Raw genomic sequence first — 23,501 nt, forward strand, 5'->3', positions numbered from 1 at the left:
CCAACTCACAGGTATTTAATGGCACAAATCTGTGGCTGGGGTCAGCTTTAGAAAAGTCTTATCTGAGCTCCCTCAAAGCCAATTTAAAAGCATATGTAATAAATAATTATTTTTGCTGCATGGTATGCAAATATTAGGCCAAGAATAACAAAGCAAACCAGTCCTACCATGATTCGTCTTTAGTAAAAATGGGAAACTGGAGAGAGAAAAAATATGTTTTAAAAACTATAGTACACCTGTTGTTAAATTCTGGTCTTGCCTGTTATTCTTCAATTTTTATTATTTTCTACAGTTTGGACAGAATTCTAAGTTTTCTTAGATATAAGTCTTCAAAACAATGTTTTCAATTTTTTTTCTTTTCTCCCTCATTTTTCCTTATTTGGAATTACTAAAAACCAAGATGTGCTTTCTTAAAGCCCTACAGACTGAACCTAAACAACTTAAACTTCAGAAGTAAATAACAGCAACCTATTTACATACATAAGCCACTTTCATACCTGCCTATCAATGTATGGACTTCAGAGTAATGTCACCTTTGTTTGTCTGTCACCTCTCTGTGACCTGGAAGCCCTTTCCCTGCTTGACGCTGTTCCACTTTTACTTCAAGTTATTCTGCCTTTCTGGTCCAAATCAAAGTTAATTTTACATCTGTTGAATACGTCTCATTTTCCCTAAAATGTATAAAACTAAGCTGTGCTTTGACTACCTTGGGCACATGTCATCAGGACCTGACTGTCTTAGTCCATTTTTGCTGCTGTAACAAAATTTCTTAGACTGTGTAATTTATTGACAAAATAAATTTATTTCTCATAGTTCTAGAGGATGGGAAGCCCAAAATCAATGTACCTTGTTGCTGTGTTCTCAAATGGTAGAAGGTGGAAGAGCAAGAAGTGCCTTGGTTAATTCCCTTAGGCTCTTTTATAAGCCTACTAATCCCATTTATGAGGACAGAACCCTCATAACTTCATCACCTCTTAAAGGCACCATCTATTAATACTGTCACATTGGGGCTTAGAGTCCAATGTGTGAATGTTGAGGAGACACATACATTCAAACCATAGCATAGACCCTAACTTTCTACTAACTGACTCGTGAACCCTGTTGGCTTGCTTCAGCCCATACCACCCCTCTGTAATAGCTCTTGGCAAGAAAACCATTTTATCCCTGCCAATAATACTAAGAGACATGGTGACACGTTAGCTCCATGAGCTTATTTGTCCTTATACATGTCCTTTTCTGTCCATTCCTTAAATGTTGGTATTTGCTATGGTCTGAATGTTGGTGCCCCCCAAATTCATATGTTGGAACTTGCTAACCACTGTGATATACTGCTAATAAGTGGGGATTTGGGAAAGTGATTCATGAGGGTAAAGCCCTCATGAATGGTATTAGTGCCACTATAAATGAGACTGAAAGTAATGCACTAGTTTCTTATACCCCTTCTGCCATGTAAGGACACAGCATTTGTCCCTTCTACCATGTGAAGACACAATGTTCACCCCTTTTGCCTTGTGTGGATGCAGCAAGGAGGCATCATCTAGAGGAACAGGTCTTGACCAGACAACAGATCTGCTGGTGCCTTACTATTGGACTTCCAAGCTTCAAGAACAATGAGCAATGAATTCTGTTGTTTATAAATTACCTATTCTAATATATTTTGTTACAGCAGCCCAAACAGGTAACACAGTTAGAGTTCTGTCCCAGGTGTTCTTGTCCTACTCTATAGCTTTCTCTGAGAGATTTCATTTTTTCCTAGACATAATTTATTATTTCAAAATTGGAGGCAAACCTACTGGAAGCTAAATTTTTTTTCTCTTAACTCCTGACCTGCAGGTGTAGCCGCATACCACTTGGATATGTCACTGACATGTAATCTCCAGGATTCTGGAATTGAACTAGTTACTCCTATCCCTTCCCCTCTTCCACTAAGCCTTGTTCCATCTCTGGTGGTTCTTGGCTTGGTGAATAGCACCACTGTCACTTACTTTGTAAGCATTCATATTCCTTCCTTTGCACTCTCACATAAAATCAGAAAACCAATTCAATCCATTCTGTGACTGAAATTTCTCTCAATCTATCAGCTGTTTTCCAATTCTATTGCCATAGCCCCATTCTGCTGCCATCATCTCTCTCCTGGATGCTTTCAACAGCCTCCTAACATATCTTCTTTTCCTCCAATCTTGTCATTTTAGTCTCTTTTCCCACCCTAAAAGAATAAACACTGACATAGTGATCACTTAAAAGTAGAAATATTTGCACATCACTATCTTAAGCAAAACTTTGCAGTGGCCACCTTGTTTAGGTAAAGTCCAAAGCCCCTAACATGACTTAGAAGACCCTTCATGATGTGGCCTTGAGTCACTCTCAGCTGTATCTCCCCTCTCCCTTATCATGCTGTCACCCAGCTACCAGATCTGCCTTCCAGACTGAAAGGTTTATTCAGACAGCTACTGGCACTGCTGTTGGTAGTCAGCCCTCAGCTGTCATCCCTTTTCAGAACTGCATATATCCAATGGCTGATATATGTGAAGTTTCTGTAGAGAGCTGGTCCTGTCGTTTCAACTCAGGGTAGCACTGAAGGGCCAACTCAGCTTCAGAGCCACTGGTTGGGGTTTGGCTGAGGCCTCTGTTAAGACTATCACAGCCCAACTTGTCTCTCCTCTCAATCTTATTTTGTTCCTTTCTCCTCCATACTACCTAGTACAGGTAAACCTTCTGCTTACTAATTTCTCTCTCTGAGAATCTGCTTCCGGGGGAAAACGACTTATAACAACTCTAGGGTTTGCCTTCCTGGCTCCAGCTATACTGAATGTTATTGAGTTTCTAGAATAAAGTCTTTCTCTCTTTTACCTTCCTGGCTTGCGCCAGGAACACAAGCTAGAAGAAAGCCTTCTCTCATTTATATCCTATTTTTAAAATGTCCCCTTTTGAATGTATTCTCATAGTAACCTCATTTTAACCTATTCTTATTCCCTCATTGCAACACCTGTATTAGTCAGCACTATAACATCCCTAGATCATAAACTCTGTGTTAACTTTCGTATCCCTAGTGCCTGGCAAATAACAGGTTCTCAATAAACAATTGCTGAATTCATTTATCCATTAATTTTGGTAATAGGGTAGCTTCACCCAAGTGTCCCAAATCCGGTAGTGAAGACATGCTCTCTAACAGTGCAGTCTCCTTTCTTCCACTTTTTTACCAAAATTTATGTAAAGAGGGACGTTTCCTAGATGGAAATTACTCAACTTTGCTTGTTTGTTGTTTTTCTGTGTTTTTGTGGTAAATCCCTTTCAGATATACACTTGTTCTTTACATATGTTAATATATTTAATTTGTTAAATATAGTATTGCCTGCCTGGGTACTATTGTCTTTCTTCAAAGTGATTTTAATGTATTAGTTTGCATCTGATCTGCTTTTGTTGATTTTATCCTTCAATTTTTTCCCCAGATCTTGTGGGGGTGAGGAGTTTGTCTCTTTAGTTCCCATATTCTGGCTGCCAATTACAACATACCCCTGTGGTGGAGGGGACTGTGTCAACATTCTTATTGGTTTAATGTTCCTTTTCTGGTATACAATAGAACAAGTATGTTTTCATTTGTTTATAGCAATTAAATTGTTTTTTAGCAGAGTTGTTGCTTATACATGGAGAGAAATGATAATTTTATGAAAAAGGATCAATGGTAATGTAGAGATAATAAAAAGAGACAAGAAGTGGATTCAGAGATACTCTTCTTAAAGATAATTCAGTGGGGAAAAAAAGCCACTTCATTAATTAAAAAAAAAACAAAAAAAAACAAAACTGAAGATTAACTTGACCTGTAAAACAGTCATCCATTCCCATTCACAGTCCAGTGAGCATGCTACAGTTGGGTTTCAAGAGCTCACCACTGTACAGAACTGTTCTCAATAAGATCATCACCATTACCCAACTTCAAGGGCACTTTTCAGTTCTTCCTGCTTTTGACCTTACTGGTAAACACTTCCCCTTTTAAGTGCCTGCCTCCGCTCTCTCCTTTTTTTCTCCTTTCATCCCGTCCCTGTACCTCCTGAGTCTCCTCTTACTCTTTCACTTCTTACATTCCTGAGCCCCTCTCTTTCTTCCTTTCTAAGCATGGTGAGTCCAAAACTCAGGTCTTTCTAGGCAGTCTTAGGAAACTTTCCCTTTCTCCCCTTATATACTATAATGTGACAGTGTTGTATTGTTTCTTAATTTTTTGAGTATTTGTCTCATTAGATTGTCAGCTGCTTCAGGGTAGAAATTGGGTTTTTGGCATTCCCAAGACACATAGAAGAGTCCACAAACAATAGTTACACACAGTTGTGGACTTAATAAGTAAATACCTTGGAAGATACTTGTTTCTACATATAAATATACTTCTTTCTATATAAATTCTTGTCAGAATTTGCCTTATTAATTTCAGAAAGTACTCTATACAAAGTAAACAATCACATTTAATATACTCTAGAAAGATGTGTGCTTCTAATAAGTTTAATAAAAGTAATCCATATGATAGCAAAAAAATCTGGATTTTTCGGAAATTCTAGTACCAGTGGTGAAGGATATAATCCAACTATAGTTTTTTCATTTGGAAAATAAGCATATTTGTGTCTTTATTTTATAATTACCTTTGGTAAAGTCATAAAACTATGTTCTAAAGATATTTTAAAGTTATTGATTTGAAGAAACAATGTTTCTGCAAAAAGAAATTTCAAGTTACTTTTTCCTATAAAGATGTGTGATAAAAGATTCGTCATTTTATTCTCATTCTTAGTATAATAGAGATTAAATACCATGCAGAGATTAAATAGCATGACTAATATTTTAATTTAATTTAATCCAATAAATATTTCTTTATGTATAACATAGCTAGCAACATAGAGACAATGATCTTTTTTGGGTAAAATAGACAATGGCTGGGTTTCAGCACCATTCTAGTTGTTTCTGATACACTTACTCTACCCATGCACTTTAAAAACTTTTAAACTAGAATATAATATTGCCACATAATTTTGGAAGACTGCTTTTCTGAGGAAGCCAAGCATGAAGACTGTGGACACTCTGCTGTTCTAATCTCAGAGTAACTTGTATGTGACTTAATGAGAGATTATTGCAACTGATATGAGAATATCATACCATAGCACAGTTGTAATTTTTATCTCTAGTTCAGAAACTAGAAAAAAAAATGTTTTTTTCAGTATATATAAGGCACAGATATAAAGGATAAGTGCAGTTTCAGTGATTTAATAGCTTATCTCTGGTTTAATGAAACTTACCTAAGAACGATAAAGTAATAGAAAAAGTTTGGACTGGGAAACTGGCATCACACAGTATGGTTCTGGCTCTTAGTGATGCCTTTGGGAAGATCATTTCATTCAGTTATTCATCTAAGTAACAACTATTCCTCTAATGGCTTCTGTGTGCCAGAACATGTTTGAGTTGGTATAGAAAAAAATCCAGGATGCCTTCATGGAATTTTCAGTTATCAGTGAAGTACAGTTGACCCTTGAACAATATGAGATTGAACTGTGTAGCTCCATGCATAAGCCTTAGATGTCTTCACTAGTGTGCTTCCTGTTCCTTCTCTACCTTTTCTACCTCTGTCACCCCTGCGAGAGCAAGACCAAGTCCTGCTTCTCCTCCTCCTCCTCTGCCAACTCAATGTGAAGATGATGACGATGAAGACCTTATGATGATCCCTTTTCACTTAATAAACAGTACTTTTTAAAATTCCTTATAATTTTCTTAATAGCATTTTTTTCTATAGCTCATTTTATTGTAAGAATGCAGTATATAACACATACATAAAACTACTTTAGGCCAGGCACGGTGGCTCACGCCTGTAATCCCAGCACTTTCGGAGGCCAAGGTGGGTGAATTACAAGGTCAAGAGATCGAGACCATCCTGGCCAACATGGTGAAACCCCGTCTCTACTAAAAATACAAAAAAATTAGCTGGGCGTGGTGGTACATGCCTGTAGTCCCAGCTACTCAGAGGCTGAGGCAGGAGAATTGCTTGAACCCAGGAGACGGAGGTTGCAGTGAGCCGACGTTGTGCCACTGCACTCCAGCCTGGCGCCTGGTGACAGGGTGAGACTCTGTCTCAAAAAAAAAAAAAACCAAAAAAACAAAAAACTACTTTAATTGACTGTTTATGTGATCATTTAGCACAAACTATTGTTATGTGTGTGCTTTATCTACTTTCAGTAGTTTTATTAGGCATAACCCTTTTTTGGGTGTTTTTGGAAAACTTGAATCAAAATTCTGGAATTTTATGACATTGTTTTCCCATATATCGTGAACAATTTATCATTTCCTCATAAGAAACTCCTGCTGAAATTTCAAAGACTTCTTTAATAATTTGGTGAATGAAAAGGGTTAATTTGTTAATGTATTACCTTGAGCACCAGTGAAGTTGAACATATGTTTAATTATTTTTATTATTAAATAAGGTAGAAACAGAATATGGGTAATAATTTAATAAATACCCATGTACCTAACGACAAGCTTAAAGAGAAGGAAAGTTACAGATACACTTGCAGTCAATAAAATATCCTTCCCAGGTAAATTTCTTCTTTCTTCTCCCCAGAGATAACCACTAGCTAGAATTTGGTAAATATTATTCCCAAGCATAATTTATATACATACATATATATCCCTAAAGTATATAAAATCTTGTGTATTTTATAGCATTGGAGTACTGACATCATGCTATATGTATCCTCTGCAACTTTTTAAAAGCCCAGTATTACAATTTTTGCTATTTAGCCACATTGAAATGGAGCTGTAGTTCAATAATTTTCACAGATTTATAAAAGTCCATTATATGAATATATGCACTTTATGTGTTGATAGATATTCATATGGTCTACATTTTCATTATAAGCAAAAAATGATACACTGAAGAGTCTTACATAAATGTCCTTATGTACATTCGAGAATTTCTCTAAGAAATAGCCCTAGAGTAAAAATGTCAGGTCATAGAATAGACATATCAGCTTTCCTAGATTTTGCCATTTGCTCTGCAAGGTGCTTGCTCTGATTTATACTTTTACCGGTTTATTAAGTTTATTGGCTTTTCCTCTTTTACATATTGCTATATATATATATATATATATATATATATATGTATGTATATGTATAATTACATAAATATAAATATATATAATTATATAAATATAAATATATATATTTATAAATATAATTTTTTTAGACAAATTTTCACCCTATTGCCTAGGTTGGAGTACAGTCATGCAATATTGGCTCACTGCAACCTCTGCCTCCTGTGTCAAGCAATTCTTCTGTTTTAGCCTCCCAAGTAGCTGGGATTCCAGGCACGCACCCTCATAACTGGCTAATTTTTGTATTTTTAGTAGAGACAGGGTTTTTGGTCAGGCTGGTCTTGAACTCCTGGCCTCAAGTGATCTGCCCATCTCGGCCTCCTAAAGTGCTGGGATTATAGGCATGAGCCACTGTGCCCAGCTATATTTTTGAAACTTATATAAAAACTAGGCTACTTATATTTTCCTTTATAATTTGTGATAGTTCTTTTTATATATTCTTCTTATTAACTTTTATTTGTTATATGCTTTGCAAAAACCTTCCAATCTATGGTCATCTTTTAACTTTGTTGATTGAGTCTTTTGTATACTTAGTCTTAAATTTCAGTGTCTCTAAATTTAATAATTTTTTTCTTTGTGAACTGTGATTTTATTTTATTTTTTAATTTAGTGACAGGGCCTTGCTCTGTCCATCCAGCTGGAGTGCAGTGGCACAATCATAGCTTACTGTAACCTGCAACTCCTGGGATCAAGTGATCCCCTTGCCTCAGCTTCCTAGGAAGTTAGGACTGCTGGCACACACTACCATACCTAGTTAATTTGTAAATTTTTTATAGAGACATAGAGAGACACGGTCTCTCTATGTTGCCCAGGATGGTCTTAACTCCTGGCCTCAAGTAAGTCTCCCACCTCAGCTTCCCAAAGTGCTAGGATTATAGGTGTGAGCCACCATGCCTTGCCTGAACAGTAATTTTTGTCTTGGTTTTTCCCTCTGCATGTCAGATACTTTTCTATCTTTTTTTCAAATTTTTTTTTCTATTTTTTTGAGATGGAGTCTCACTTCTGCACCCAGGCTGAAGTGCAGTGGTGCAATATCAGCGCACTACAACCTCCACCTCCTGGGTTCAAGCAATTCTCCTGCCTCAGCCTCCCCAGTAACTGAGATTACAGGCATGTGCCACCATGCCTGGCTAATTTTTGTAGTTTTAGTAGTGACAGGGTTTCACCATGTTGGCCAGGCTGGCTAGAACTTCTGACCTCCGGTGATCAGCCTGTCTCGGTCTCCCAAAGTGCTAGGATTCCAGGTGTGAGCCACTGTGCCTGGCTGATTTTCATTTTTTTATACAAAAATGTTCAATCTATGTGGAATTTGTTTTTTAATATGGTGTGAGGTAGGCATATCATTTGATGCTTTTTCCGCAAGCAGTGGGCTCAGATTCATTTATCAAATTGCCCTTTTTTTCCCCACTGGTACACAATGTAACATCTCTCATATATCATTTCTATATATGTAAAGATGTATTTCTGGGTTTTCTTTACTCTTTGGTCATTTTGTATAGCTGTGTCAATAACATGCCAATTAATTTCTATAGTTTCATAAAGATATAATGCTTCCTATATTGTACAAATTGTGTCCTCCATAACAACACCAGGATGAAGAAATGGGTAGAGACTGAAATCCAAATCTTGCTTGATATACCCAGACACAAAGCTGTATCTACCTTGAAGGAGTGGCACCATTTTCTAATTCATAGAAAGACTGCCTGCTGGGTAAACTCTGTGCTTTCAGGGTTCCCCTCTTTCACCATAGGGGTACATTTTCCCTCTTAGGAAATTGATAGAGAAAGGCTACTACATACTCTGAATGAATGTCAATTGGATGTCAACTGACATTCCAAGATGGAAATTCTCTTATCTTGTCCTTCTTCAAAAGTGTCTAGTCTATATTAGGGCTTTTGATCTTGCTGAAATGTATGTAAATGTTGTTAAGAATTTCACTAATCTTGCATTGTTTTTTATTACTTTATGGAGAATTGACATCTTTTTGATATTTAATTTTCCCATTCATTAATATGTACTATCCATTTATTCATGCCTTTTTAATGCCTATTAACATAGTTCAATAATTTATTTAAAAAGGTTTTGTAAATATTTGCTAGATTTATTTTCATGGTTTCTCTCTTGTCATTATACACACACACAATTACACTTTATACTTGTATGTTGCTCATGTTTATGAACACAATTTTTTATAATTATGACATTTAAAAAATAGTTATTGGTCATTCAGAGTGAATTTCCTGTTGAAAACCTTACTTTACTATTTTTTTTCCCTGGTCTATCTGTGGCATAATACCATCCTCCCAGTGATTTGTAAGAACTTTTGAACGTTGAAAGCAAATTGTGTTTCATCATATGTTATTACAACTTATTTCTTCCAGTTTGCCATTTGACTTTTAGTTTCATTAATGGGTATTTTTTTTGTTGACTGCAGAAAATTTAAATTTGATGGAGTCACATATACCAATCTTATGTGATTTCTTTCTTGTTTTATGTTTTATTATTCAAGATTAAATAACAATTATATTTTCTTTTTGAAATTATTTTTAACTTTTTAATCTGTCTGGAGTTTGTTTTGAGGTTTGCTGTAATTAGTATTGTCAGTTTTATTATTTTTTTTTCAGGAATGTAGCCAAATGTTCTAGCAACATTTTATTCTCCACTGAACACTGCTTCAATCATAAATTTGTGCCTGTGATCTTCATTTTCTGTTTTGTTAACTACCTGAAGAGTTGATCAATCTTGGAATTTTTGCAATCAATTAAACATTTTTGAAAGCTAAGAGAATGCTTTGCCTTAACACTGCAGTAGTTCATGGGAGAATGCGCCCAACAGAGAATTCATATTTTCATATTGCCTTCTCACAGTCTGGCTAATATAAAGTAGATGATAAATAGGCAATAGATCGATTAATAAATTGTGGAAATTAGGAGACATCTTTTAATTTAGATTTATTTTCCTTTTTGAAGGGAGGTAGGTTTTAATTTCTTGCAAGGTTGTAATTCAGTAGAATAGGAAGGGAGAAACTAATGCAGAGGAACAGAAGGAATGCATGAGATGGAGAATTCCCAGAAATATTTGAGACACTGATTAACTCATCAGAAATTGAAACAAGGTCAGAAACAACTTAGAAAAGAATATACTGTAGGTATGATAAATATTAAGATTGGGAGTTTTTTGTTAAATTATGGCAAATTTTATACAGACAGAATAGCAGTAACAGACCTCATGAACCCATCTCATTATCTTCAACAATTACCAGTTCAAAAGTTGTTGTTATTATCTCTACTTCCACACATTTCATCTTTTCCTCCACCACTGGATGACTTTGAAACAAATCCTAACTATTCTATCATTTCACCTGTAAATATTTCAGCAAGTCTCTGCGAAAGTTGAAGACTCTACAACAATAAGATATAGACCCAATTCCAGGTTGAGTAGGAATTTGCTATCTTACTAATCTAAATGAATTAACAAAGTCTAGAGCATTCTTATTAAAGTGGTAGAGTATGAAGAACCTCCTACCTGGTGTTTTGAGATTAGCCTGGGTTGAAATCCTGGCTCTCAACTTCCGATCTGTGTGACTCCAGCAAAGCTCTTCACTTATCAACTCCAAATCTCAATTTCCTCATTAGTGAAAGAAGGATACATAGTAGCAGTTTTATCCGTTTCAGAATTGTCATCAGGATTGAAGTAACATATGTGAAAACAAATCAAAAGTTGTGAAGTACTAACTTCCAGCCCAGTCCTCTTCTTTGTAGATGAACTTGAGGACAGACACATCACCTGAAGGATACATCATCTTTGCCTAGCCTTGTCTACAATGTTCTTGCTAGGTTTCTCCTCCTAGAAAACACGCTACTTAGGTACTTAACAGAACAAACAAGCATCAAAAAACAAAAGCAAAAAAACTTGGGGGTGAGGCCGGGCGCGGTGGCTCAAGCCTGTAATCCCAGCACTTTGGGAGGCCGAGGCGGGTGGATCACGAGGTCAAGAGATCGAGACCATCCTGGTCAACATGGTGAAACCCCGTCTCTACTAAAAATACAAAAAATCAGCTGGGCATGGTGGCGTGTGCCTGTAATCCCAGCTACTCAGGAGGCTGAGGCAGGAGAATTGCCTGAACCCAGGAGGCGGAGGTTGCGGTGAGCCGAGATCGTGCCATTGCACTCCAGCCTGGGTAACAAGAGCGAAACTCCGTCTCAAAAAAAAAAAAAAAAAAAAAAAAAAAAAACTTGGGGGTGATAGACACTCATAAGTAATTCTGAATACCAGAAGTACTTAGGTTTACTTCTCTCACCTTTTTACCTTTCATTTAATGTACCCTGTTCTTCGTCTTGGTTCTAATAGCTCTGAAAGCTGATTATTATTCTGGTGTCCCAACCATCAGGATCCTGCCTAGAGCAACTCACATTTCCAAAAGTTAATTTAGTGGCCTTGTGGTGACCAGAGCTTCAGATAACTCACAAAGAAACAATGTTTATTTCCTCTCCCACGAACAGTCACCACAATCATAAAAAAGTCAGTAGCGGGCAAGTTTTGTTAGCTAACCTCTCTCTCCATCCTTTGGGGGAAATTACTCTACTCCCTATAGGGGGAACTCTAAAGAGAATGTTTTCCTAAAAGGGGCCATCTGGGAGGTGTCCTGTTTTCCCAACGCCCTGATTTCTATTCTTAGATCTGGAGATAGGCGGCTTTCATCTTTTCCTGCTCCCAGTTCCCAGGCCTTCCGTGGGGCCTCAGGAACCCCGGCTGGCGGGTAGCGGAGGGTGGCCGGCCGGGCTGCGCACTGCGCGCCTCCGCTGCGGGGCTCGGGGCCTGGGGCCTCGGCGGAGTCCGCCCAGTCAGTTTTTTTCCTGCGCGTCTCCCAGCCGCGCCGCCGCTGGGGTGGAATCTGGTCCCAGGAGGCGGCGCCAGCCCGGGGTCCGGCTTAGGCGGGCGTGGGGGCCACGGTCACGGTCATCCCGGCCAGGCCCGGCTCCAGCAGCCGCTCGGCCGCTGTCAGCGTTCTGGGAGGCCCGTCGCCTCCCCCGAGCCTCGGGCAGGCCCCTGAGCTCGTTTTGGGGGCCTGGGTGGGGGAGGAGGAAGCCGAGCAGGAGGGCTCCGGAGAGGGAGGGCAGCGGGGGCGGGGAGCCGCCGCCTTCCTCATAAACAGGCGGGCGTGGGTGCCGATGGGGCCCGCGGGAAGCGCAGGCTGCGGGCGGTGAGGGGAGCTGCGCTCGCCCCCGGGAAGCCCTGGCCGGCGCCCCTGCAGGTTCCCGGAGTAGCGGACGTTCGTGCTGGGAGGGCTGCGGGCTGGAAGCTGGGGCCACCATGGCTAGTGGCGGCAGTCAGGGGTGCGAGGAGGACGAGGAAACTCTGAAGAAGTTAATAGTCAGGCTGAACAACGTCCAGGAAGGAAAACAGATAGAAACGCTGGTCCAAATCCTGGAGGATCTGCTGGTGTTCACGTACTCCGAGCACGGTAATCACTTGCAAGGAAACTGTGCATTTATTTTTGCAAACTTTCACCCCCTCCTCACTTTTGCAAACTTTGTCCTCCTTCCCTTGGCGCTGCTCAAACCCGGACTCTCTTAAGGAGCCTCAAACTCCCATATCCTTTTCTTAGGGCTGAGAGGAGTTGAGAATTCCAGAGAGGTCTTGCGTTCACCTTTTTGACTTTTCTCCCTTTTTCAGACTTAAAGGAAGAGGGGTGCTGTGGATTGTGACTTTGCTTCTTTTCCCCACCGCCTTGTTTTCCAGCCTCCAAGTTATTTCAAGGCAAAAATATCCACGTGCCTCTGTTGATCGTCTTGGACTCGTATATGGGAGTCGCGAGTGTGCAGCAGGTAAAGGCATTGTTTTCACTTCAACTCATTCCCCCTTCTGTTTGGAAGGAGACATTTTCCTGGCAGTGTTATATACCGGGGAGTTCTTTGTTATTCCCGAAATTTGGCCTGAGGAACCTCTGACTGATTTTAAGATGGCAACATTGTTAAATCATTAGACAATGTAAACTGGTCAAGGGCCCCAGTACGTGTTCCCTGAGTGTCTTTCAGAGGTAACTTTTTAAAACTCACAATATGGATAGTGTAGAAGGGGGATAAAAATGGTTTCGGGTTTAGTCCCGTTATTGGCAAGATGACTTCATTAGTGTTTAGATCTGACTATTCCAAGAATCTTCCCAATGTAGGGCGTGTCTTAGATGAAAGAATTATGAACATTTTGGAAAAGGGGAATAACTAATGGTGATAAGATGCAACTTAGTCACTGGCAAACTGTTGTAGAGCTCAGCATTTTTTTTTTTTTAACTCTAAGACAGATTTCTAGCCTTCAGTTATTGTATACCTTGTGGTCTCTAAAGAAAGTGATGTCTTATGAGTTCCTCATAGTTTGCAACTGTTGTCATATAAAAGGCATGTAAAAGTGAAACTTTCACAGTATGTACTATTGGAAACTCAGAAATTTGCTAAATACCTTGGATATGTTTTTTAAAGGGGGCCTTAAAATGGTAATTAAGAATGATTTCCAGTCAAAACGAAATTATAGGCCAAGGTGATAACTTCCTTTGAAGCACTTTGGGGAACTGAAATCAGTTTTGTCATCTACATGTTAACTCATGCAGAGAAAGAGAATTGAACTTTGAATGCCACGGAGGTGGAGTCAGTAAGCCAATGTTTCTTAACACTTGCGAAGCTTGACAGATGTAAGACATGTCAATCTTTAAATCGGTGTGCGTTTATCTTTATCTTCATGATTATCGCTGTAGCTAGCTGTATCTAGTCTGGGTGAACCATCTAGCTTCTTTGATACGAGGACATTTATATCTGGAAGAAATATTTTAATTTGTTTTCAACTGTGAAATATTATCCATCTGACTATTATAGATTTTCCTGCTGATATCAAAACCAAACCAAGAAAAGATGGAGGCATAATAAAGATGCTGTTCTTTTAAGACTCAAAGTCGGAATTTTGCCTGTGGAATATGAGTCACTCTTTGGGCACTGGCGTATTGTGTTTCCTGCCCGGCACTCACATCATCCCTTCTTCCTTGCCTCTGCTTTGGTGTTCAGAAGTGCCTGATTCTGGCCACCTTCATTCCCTAGACTGTGTACTTGGTAGAGTCACTCCTGCTTGATACCACTCAGGACAGTCAGAACCTGGGTAGGCTTTGGTTTACAGGGTCCAGATAAAGGCAGTGCTAGACTTGAGAACCCAAGAGTGCCTGGAACATCCTCACCACCGAATTCTTAATTTAGAAATTGCTCAAGCCTGGGCACACTTGTCTAGAGTAGTTATGAGTGTCACTCAATATTTCTGCCAAGAGATTACCAGAGGCAAAGTATGCTGGAAAACAAGGAAGAGTCTTTTTAAAAGTAATTAATTAATTCATTTTTTGATATATCATAGTTATATATATTTTGGGGTTACGTAGGATATTTTGATATATGTATACAATATATAATGTTCAAATCACGGTAACTGGAATATCCATCACCTGGAACATTTTTCTTTGTGTTGGCAACATTACAATTCCTTTCTTCTAGCTCTTTTGAAATATGCAATAAATTATTAACTGTAATTTCCCTACTATACTATTGCATATGAACTTATTGCTTCTATCTAATTATATTTTTGTGCCCATTAACCACCTTCTTTCATCCCTCCCCATCCTTTCATTCCCAGCCTCTGGTCACCACCATTCTACTCTCTCCCTCAGTGAGATCCACCTTTTCAGCTCCTACATATGAGTGAGAATATGCAATATTTTATTTCTGTGCCTGGCTTATTTAATTTAACCTAATGATCTCCAGTCCCCCCCAGGCTGTTACAAATGACAGGATTTCATTTTGTATGACTGAATAATGTTCCATTGTGTATGTATACCACATTTTCTTTTATTTTTAATTAACTAATTAATTTAGAGACAGGGTCTCACTCTGCTTCACTGCAGGCTTGAAATCTTGGGCTCAAGTAGTCCTCCTGCCTCAGCCTCCTAGGTAGCTAGGAGTATAAACATGTGCCACCATACTCGGTTAATTTTTTTTTAATCTTTTTTTACATTTTGTAGAGATGGAGTCTTGCTATGTTGCCCAAGTTAGTTTCAAACTCCTGTCCTCAAGGAATCCCCCTGCCTTGGCCTCCGTATTTTCTTTGTTAATCTGTTGATAGACTTATAAGGTGATTTTGTATCTTAACTATTGTGAACAGTGCTGCAATAAATATGGAAGTTAAGACATATCTTTGATATACTGATGTTTATTTATTTATTTATTTGAAACAGAATCTCACTCTGTCACCCAGGATGGAGTACAGTGGCATGATCTCGGTTGACTGCAACCTCCGCCTCCCAGGTGCAAGCAATTCTGCCCCAGCCTTGCAAGTAGCTGGGACTATAGGTGCATGCCACCACGGCATGCTAAGTTTTTGTATTTTAGTAGAGGTGGGGTTTCACTGTGTTGCCCAGGCTGGTCATGAACTCCTGAGCTCAGGCAATCCACCTGCCTTAGCCTCCCAAAGTGCTGGGATTACAGGAGTGAGTCACCATACCTGGTATCTTTCTTTTGGATATATACTCAGCAGTTAGATTGCTGGATCATATGCAAGTTCTATTTTTATTTTTTTAAGGGACTTCCATACTGCTTTTCTTAATGGCCATACTACTTTATATTCCCATCAGCAGTGTACCACCATTCCCCTTTCTCTGCATTCTCACCAGCATTTGTTATTTTTGTCTTTTTGATAATAGCCTGCCTATGGTGAGATATCTCATTGTGGTTTTGATTTGCCTTTCCCTAATGATTAGTGATGTTTAGGAATTTTTTTTTTCATATGCTTGTTGGCCATTTGCCTGTCTCCTTTTGAGAAATTTCTATTTGGATCTTTTGTCCATTTAAAAATAAGTTTTTTTTTTCTGCTAATTGAGTTTTTTGAGTTCCTTCTGTATTCTGGTTGTTAATCCTTTGTTGAATGCATAGTTTGCAAATAGATTCTTCAGTTCTTTAGGTTGTCTCTTCACTTCCTTGATTACTTCCTTTGTTGTGCAGAAGCTTTTTAGCTTGATATCATCCCATTTGTCTATTTTGGTTGTTGTTGCCTGTGCTTTTGAGGTCCTACCCCAAAAATCATTGCACTGACCAATGTCCTATAGCATTTCTCCAATGTTTACTTCTAGTAGTTTCATAGGTTCAGGTCTGAGATGTAAGTCTTTAATCCATTTTGAATTGATTTGTGTATATGGTAAAAGCTGTGGATCTGGTTTCCTTCTTTTGCTTAGCAATATAATCCAGTTTTCCCAGCACTATTTATTAAAGAAACCGCCCTTTCTCCACTGTATGTAAAGTTGTCTTTGGCACCTTTGGAAATGAGTTGCCTGTAAGTTCCTGGATTTTTATCTGGGTTCTCTATTCTGTTCTATTGATCTGTGTGAGGAATAGTCTTTTGATTTGGTAATTTAATGGAACAGAATTATTAACTGCAGCACCGCATGTGTATAAGCCTATAAAGGACATTGCATATTATGGTATTTGATTCTCACTGAAATCTCACTGCCCTCTCGGGAACTTTACTGGATGTTTTACTCTCATTGCTCAGTGAGAGTAAGCTTCTCACTGAGGATCAAACAGCTTGTGACAGACCTAAGACTCAAGTCTTCTCACACCTTCAAACTCTGTTTCCATCATAACAGTCTACTGGCTGCTGAATTCAAAAGCTTTTTGTGCAAGCTAGTAAAAAGCAAAATGATTTGGTACGAATACTGTGGCCATGCTAAGTACAATGACATCCATTTAAATGATTGTTGGTCTTACCAAGGGGATGTAGAAAGGAGTCTCCAACTGACATTTTAATACCGCACTTGAAAGTAGTATTTTTCCTTAAGATTTCTTCATATTGCTAGTATAATAACTGTAAGTACCCTTTAATGCTTTATATGTTGAATTAGCTGGAAGTGCCGAATTAAAAACTCTTAATGATGAATTTAAGGTATTAAGGTAAATTACTCCTTCACTTAATTTAATAGTAATTCTTAATTACTATTTAAAATAAAGATTAAGGTTTGTTTCTAGATGCCATTTAACATGATATTCCAGACTGTCAGTTTTATTTTCAAAGTTTATTTCATATTTTATTAATGCTTCTTCATAAACGACAATCTTTAGAAAATTGCTAATTAGGCAGGCTGTGTTATGTTTCTTTTCCTGCCCATTTTTTCACTATGCTCCTAAATTTTACATCTTTTGGTTCTCACAATTTCAGCCTTTGAAGAAGGGAAGAAAAATAGATGGAATTGGCTAAAAAATTTTCTTTAACCCCTAGAATCTTTCCTGATGTGCATTAATTACATGCTTGAGTTTTTACAATAATTATAATGAAGTAAAACTACCCGTTTAATGGTATTGTAACTGTGCAGGATGGGGACCTTCTCTCTTTGAATGATAAGCTTTTAATTGAATAGATTAATGGATCAATTGTCACCTCTGCTTTGCTGCCGGAGATTCTATTTGATCACAGAAGTTCCATGTAGTGCTGGAGAGCTCAGTTGCCTGAATCTTTTTGCAAAGCACTTACTGATGCTGTTGCTTCACCAACCAAAACAAAACAGGATTTTTCCTTGAGTCAGCTTTGTAAGTGTAGAGATGAGTTTGGCATCCTACATGATTTTTTTTTTTTAACCACCAAAAGCTGTTCAGAGTGTTATTTTCTTAAATAGTTTGAAAAAAAGTCTTGATATATTTTATGAAAGCACAAAAATAGTTGGTTTCTATGACAGCTGGATTGTCAACGTCTGTTCAGCTTACCTGGAGGAGGATGTAGCACTTAAATAGTATAGGTAGAAATAGCTGTCAGAAATTGCTGCCTTTTAAAGCAATTTGAAATTATGTAAAAGGAAGTAATGACAAAATAAAGTGATTTATGTTTAATCTGGAAAAGATCCAAAAATAATATTGAAAAAAGATCTTGAGTAATCATTTTTATCTTCCTGACATACCCCTTGTTTACTCCTATAAACACGTAAGAAACTCATGCCATTATTCCTTATTGGATGCATACAGATTTCTCACTTTGTCATTCAAATCCTTGCAACATTTAACTTTACTTATGCATCCAGTCTTATCCCAAAATAGCCTCTTCCCTGTAGCAGTTTTCTTATCATGAAGCAAGCCTACTCTCCTCACCACTCATCAGTTCTTATAAAATCTGGCTCAAGTTCTACCTCTTCGTAATATTTTCTTCTCTGAGTAATTTCAACTCACACTGAGTCTTACTTTCAGTATTGCTATTATATTGGTATTTATTACACATCACACTTAGGTACTTTTCCATTAATCTCTAGATTGTACATATATATGCATTTTCTCTTTTGTTTTTTATAACCATGTCAAGTATAGTTCTATAGTATGATGAAGGAATTAAAGATCTTTTACATTTAGAGAGGAGTCTACAGTAGGAAGAGTAGGTTCATTTTAATCTCTCATTTGAAATCAAGACTTTCCGTTTTTTTCAGAGGTAAAGAGCAACTTAGTCAAGTTGACATCATATAAACAGTTAGTGAAGATATACTTAAAATGCATCCATAAGTTCAAACTTTATTGTGAAATATGAAAGAGCCTACACCAGGGGTGTCTGTGATCTCTAGACCTTATCAATTAATTCTAGAGAAAGCGGCCGGGCGCGGTGGCTCAAGCCTGTAATCCCAGCACTTTGGGAGTCCGAAGCGGGTGGATCACAAGGTCATGAGATCGAGACCATCCTGGTCAACATGGTGAAACCCCGTCTCTACTAAAAATACAAAACATTAGCTGGGCATGGTGGTGCGTGCCTGTAATCCCAGCTACTCAGGAGGCTGAGGCAGGAGAATTACCTGAACCGGGGAGGCGGAGGTTGCGGTGAGTCGAGATCACGCCATTGCACTCCAGCCTGGGTAACATGAGTGAAACTCCGTCTCAAAAAAAAAAAAAAAAAAAAAAAGAGAAAGCTAGAGGGAGTCATTGAGGAGTTCTACCTCCTGTCTATATTATACAGCCTTTTCTCCTACCAGATGTAGTTTCAGTTGCTTAAAATGCCATATTTATTGCCTCTATTAGTCCAGCTTCATTACTTGGGGGAGCAGCCATTTAAAATTGCCATTAAAATCTCCAGCATCCCCTAATCCTTCATTCTAAGCCACTTCATTTTTTTTCTATAACTAAAATTTTAAATATGTGGAAGAAATTCTGTCTGGTAAATATGACTTAAAACCTATTAAGGGCCAGGTGTGGAGGCTCACATCTGTAATTCCAGCACTTTGAGAGGCCAAGTCAGGAGGACTGCTTGAGCACAGGAGTTCAAGACCAGCCTGGGCAACATAGGAATACCCCTGTCTTCACAAAAAATAAAAAAAATTAGCTGGGTTTGGTGGCGCATACATGTAGTCCCAGCTACTTGGAAGGCTGAGGTGGGAGGATCACTTGAGGCCAGGAGTTCTAGGCTGCAGTGATCTATGATTGTGCCATTGCAATTCACTCTGGGTGACAGAGTGAGACCCTATCTCAAAACCAAAACCAAAACCAAAACCAAAACCAAAACCAAAAAAAAAACAAGAAAAAAAAGTAAGGATTAAGGATTAAAAATTAAGGATTCAATAGCCACTCTTGCACTTAATAAACTTGGCACAACCTGTAAAACTATTTTTTTTTGTAGTTTATTTTATTTTGCCTTATTTAGATAATAGGTATGTATGTCCTTCATAATTTAGAAACATTATGTTTTTTGTATCCACTTCTGGTATGATTTTTGGAGAAAGATGTATCCTAAGGATATGGCTTGCTTTTGTTTCTTGGTAAACATTTTAGGATATCGTTTTGTTTTATGACAATTATTTACAAGTGAGATAAGCATCTATTTCACTAAGAATGAAGAGATTCACGATTGACTGGGTATGTTCTATGAACATTCTTTAAAACGTGAATGTATGTCTTTCTTGTTTTCAGGTGGGTTGGTCACTTTTATGCAAATTAATAGAAATCTGTCCAGGTACAATGCAAAGCTTAATGGGACCCCAGGATGTTGGAAATGATTGGGAAGTCCTTGGTGTTCACCAGTAAGTATGATAGATATGTAAAAGCAAACTGCCTTGAATATTTATCTATACTCACAACAACCTTCCCTTGATACATTGTATTTCCAATTCAAGGCTACTCTTGTAAAATTCTTTAAAATACAGATATTTTTCCTTGATTCAATGATTTACATTTATAGAGGGCTTTAAAGTCGGAAGTTTGATTTAGAAAGCTAACATGTAAGGTAACATGTCAGGAGTTATTATTTTAATAATATAATCATACAATTATACAACTGATTAAGTTGTAGATTTTTTCTTTTTTTTTTTTTTTTTTTTTTTGAGACAGAGTCTTGGTCTGTCACCAGGCCAGTGCAGTGGCATGGTCTCAGGTCACTGCAACCTCTGCCTCCCAGGTTCAAGAGATTCTGCTGCCTTAGCCTCCCAAGAAGCTGGGACTACAGGCATGTGCTACCATGCCCAGCTAATTTTTTGTATTTTAGTAGACAGAGTGTTTCACCATGTTGGCCAGGATGGTCTTGGTCTCCTGACCTCATGATCTGCCTGCCTCGGCCTCCCAAAAGTGCTGGGATTACCAGGCATGAGCCACTGTGCTGGGCCAAGTTGTAGAGTTTTGATGAGTACTTTTGAAGTTAGACCATGAAGACAGTTTGCTTTTTAATAATAGAGCTGATACAAACCACTAGTTCTTAAAAAATATGGGAACTGAGAAAAGTTAGTTCTATAAGTAGTAATTTGAAAGTTGATGTTCTACCATCTTTAAATAGTACATTTATATGTTAATATATATACAGTGAGTTTAAACTATGGCTTTCAAAAAGAGGAAATTACCTTTCAGCACATCTGCAGCCAAATCTCGATGGCAATTTTACCAGCTACGTTTTTGCAGTTTGCAGCATAATGTCTTCTTAGATGAGACTACTTCCTTAGCCATAATTAATTAAGACAATGTTTTCTGGAGAATATGTTTTCAGGAAAATACATTTTGTATAGCTTTGTTTCTTGACAGTTAAAATATCTTCTCAGCTACTCGGGAGGCTGAGGCAGGAGAATCACTTGAACCTGGGAGGCAGAGGTTGCAGTGAGCTGAGATTACACCACTGCACTCCAGCATGGGTGACAGAGTGAGACTCTGTCTCAAAAACAAACAAACAAAAAACCTTCTGCTTTTTTTTTTTTTTTTTTTTTTTGAGACGGAGTTTCGCTCTTGTTACCCAGGCTGGAGTGCAATGGCGCGATCTCGGCTCACCGCAACCTCCACCTCCTGGGTTCAGGCAATTCTCCTGCCTCAGCCTCCTGAGTTGCTGGGATTACAGGCACGCACCACCATGCCCAGCCAATTTTTTGTATTTTTAGTAGAGACGGGGTTTCACCATGTTGACCAGGATGGTCTCGATCTCTTGACCTTGTGATCCACCCTCCTCGGCCTCCCAAAGTGCTGGGATTACAGGCTTGAGCCACCGCGCCTGGCCCAAAACCTTCTGTTATTAACTTTAAATCTTTTTTATACTGAATGTGACTTTTCTTTACCACAGTAAAGGAAATTGTGAATATTTTTGGCTTCCAATGGTATATGGTTTATGAAAATTTAATTTATGTAAACCTTTTACATGTTTGTATTGCTTATCAGTATCAAGTAGTGCTATAAGTTTAGACAAATTAGAGCTATGTGTTTGTCCATAAGTGAACATATCTGTGCCTATATATTTTCCCTTATTTGATAAATGTGTTGCTCTTGTTTTTAGCACATAAATGATGTGTTTTGGAAAGAGTATATTTACAATTAATTGGAGTTCTCCTCTCCAATCTAATCTCTGTAATTCTATGTGTCAGTTCTAAAGTGTACAGTATTTGATGAGGAATTACTCAAAATATACCAGTAATTAGGAATTGTAACTTTAAGTGTCCCTTGATTTGGTTGAGAATTTCCAAGATGTCCAAAGATGAGCCAACCTATAACCTCAGGGAGTGTTTGGAAAACTCATCTAGTCATATTCCTGTACAAACCAACTGTTAAAATTAAATTACATAAATGTTTATATAGGAAATTTAATTCACTCATTCATTCACTTACTTTGTTCATTCAGTCATTCGTCTCCCATTAATTGAATGTTTTTTAAGCCCTCCTCTGGGCCAGAAACAATGCCGTTGTGAAGAAGATAGATACACTGCCCTCTCCAGTGGAGTATATTAGATCACTCCCAGCAAAAACTGATTGTAAAACATATTTCTCTTTTTTCAAAGTCTTTTTCCGTCCAAAGACTTTCCAGTACTGAAGAAAAATTTCTTCTGTGGTTACAAAGTCAGAAATAGTGGGAATGGTATAGGGAGAGGTAGGGGCAGGGTGAGTAGGAGGAAGGCTGGCAGAGAATTGAAGACCAACTTCATTCAGTTCCTGCAATTGCCAAATGAAGATTATTCAACATTTCTTGAATACATACAAAGTTCTAGATGTGTCCAGTTCAGTGTTCTCCCAACGATGTAAAGCCAAACAATGCTATGCAGGAATAGACTAAAGATTATATTTTGGAATTGATAACTTAGGGATTAAAATCTCATGAATTGGAACTAACTAAACATTATTGATATGCTAAGTTCATGTTCTAATATAATATATTCTTAATTTCTCTTTTAAAAATAGCAATAAATAAATTTTCAAATTCTTAATTTATACACACAAACCTCTTAATTATATCTCTCTATATTTTACTATATCAACATGTCTAAGATAATTTATAAATTTATACCACATATAAAAATGGGCTTGCTCTCTTGATAAATATAAGGCTTCATAATCTCTTGAATATGGAGTTGAATGAAAATAGTGAATCTGAATATTTGAATTTGAATATTTATTGGAAAATAAGTAGTGCTTCTAACCTTTGAAATGAGACACGAATAGTTCCCTGTTGACTTTTTAACTTTATTGAAAAATAATTGACAATTAAAAATTGTTTATATTTAAGGTATACAATTGATTTGATATATGTGTACATTGTAAAATATTTACCACAATCAAGCTAATTAACATTTCCTGTTAAGTTTATATAAACCTGATTCAGGTTTGTAGAAAGAAAAAAACACATGTGGCTAGGCATGGTGGCTCACATCTATAATCTCAGACTTTGGGAGGCCGAGGCAGAAGGATCACTTGAACCCAGAAGTTTAGACCAGCCTAGGCAACACAGTAAACCCCATGTCTACAAGAAAAGAATTGTAAAATTAGCCTTGTGTGATGGTGTGTACCTGTATCCCTAGCAACTCAGGAGGTTGGCTGGGATGATCGCTCACTTGAGACCAAAATTTGAGGTTTCAGTGAGCTATGATTGTGCCATTGCATT

The 23,501-nt window shown here is 37.9% G+C and overlaps 1 protein-coding gene and 1 long non-coding RNA gene across 7 annotated transcripts in view; one reads left to right on the top strand and one right to left on the bottom strand.

Annotated features, from left to right (window-relative positions):
* Positions 1–10,059: 10,059 nt before the first annotated feature.
* Positions 10,060–11,829, bottom strand: LOC116530302. The gene is made up of 2 exons (XR_004259931.1): positions 11,422–11,829; positions 10,060–10,967 (listed from the first exon to the last, which is right to left on the bottom strand). It is a non-coding gene; the product is annotated as an uncharacterized LOC116530302 (long non-coding RNA).
* Positions 11,830–12,292: 463 nt separating this feature from the next.
* Positions 12,293–23,501, top strand: part of LRRK2 (leucine rich repeat kinase 2) — a 152,124-nt gene continuing 140,915 nt past the window's right edge. For 3 of the 6 annotated variants that reach the window (XM_032248335.1, XM_032248338.1, XM_032248336.1), the window contains exons 1-3: positions 12,293–12,585; positions 12,864–12,949; positions 20,072–20,181. In XM_032248335.1, the coding sequence (XP_032104226.1) occupies positions 12,435–12,585; positions 12,864–12,949; positions 20,072–20,181 (347 nt within the window). In that variant the 5' untranslated portion in view covers positions 12,293–12,434. Of the gene's footprint in view, positions 12,586–12,797; positions 12,950–20,071; positions 20,182–23,501 lie in introns of those variants that run through there. The other 3 variants (XM_032248337.1, XM_032248339.1, XM_032248340.1) reach the window with 3 other exon arrangements.

The sequence above is a fragment of the Sapajus apella genome, unplaced genomic scaffold (assembly GCF_009761245.1).
Source record: "Sapajus apella isolate SASKATOON/1434 unplaced genomic scaffold, GSC_monkey_1.0 scaffold66, whole genome shotgun sequence".
NCBI classification, from domain to species: Eukaryota; Metazoa; Chordata; class Mammalia; order Primates; family Cebidae; genus Sapajus; species Sapajus apella.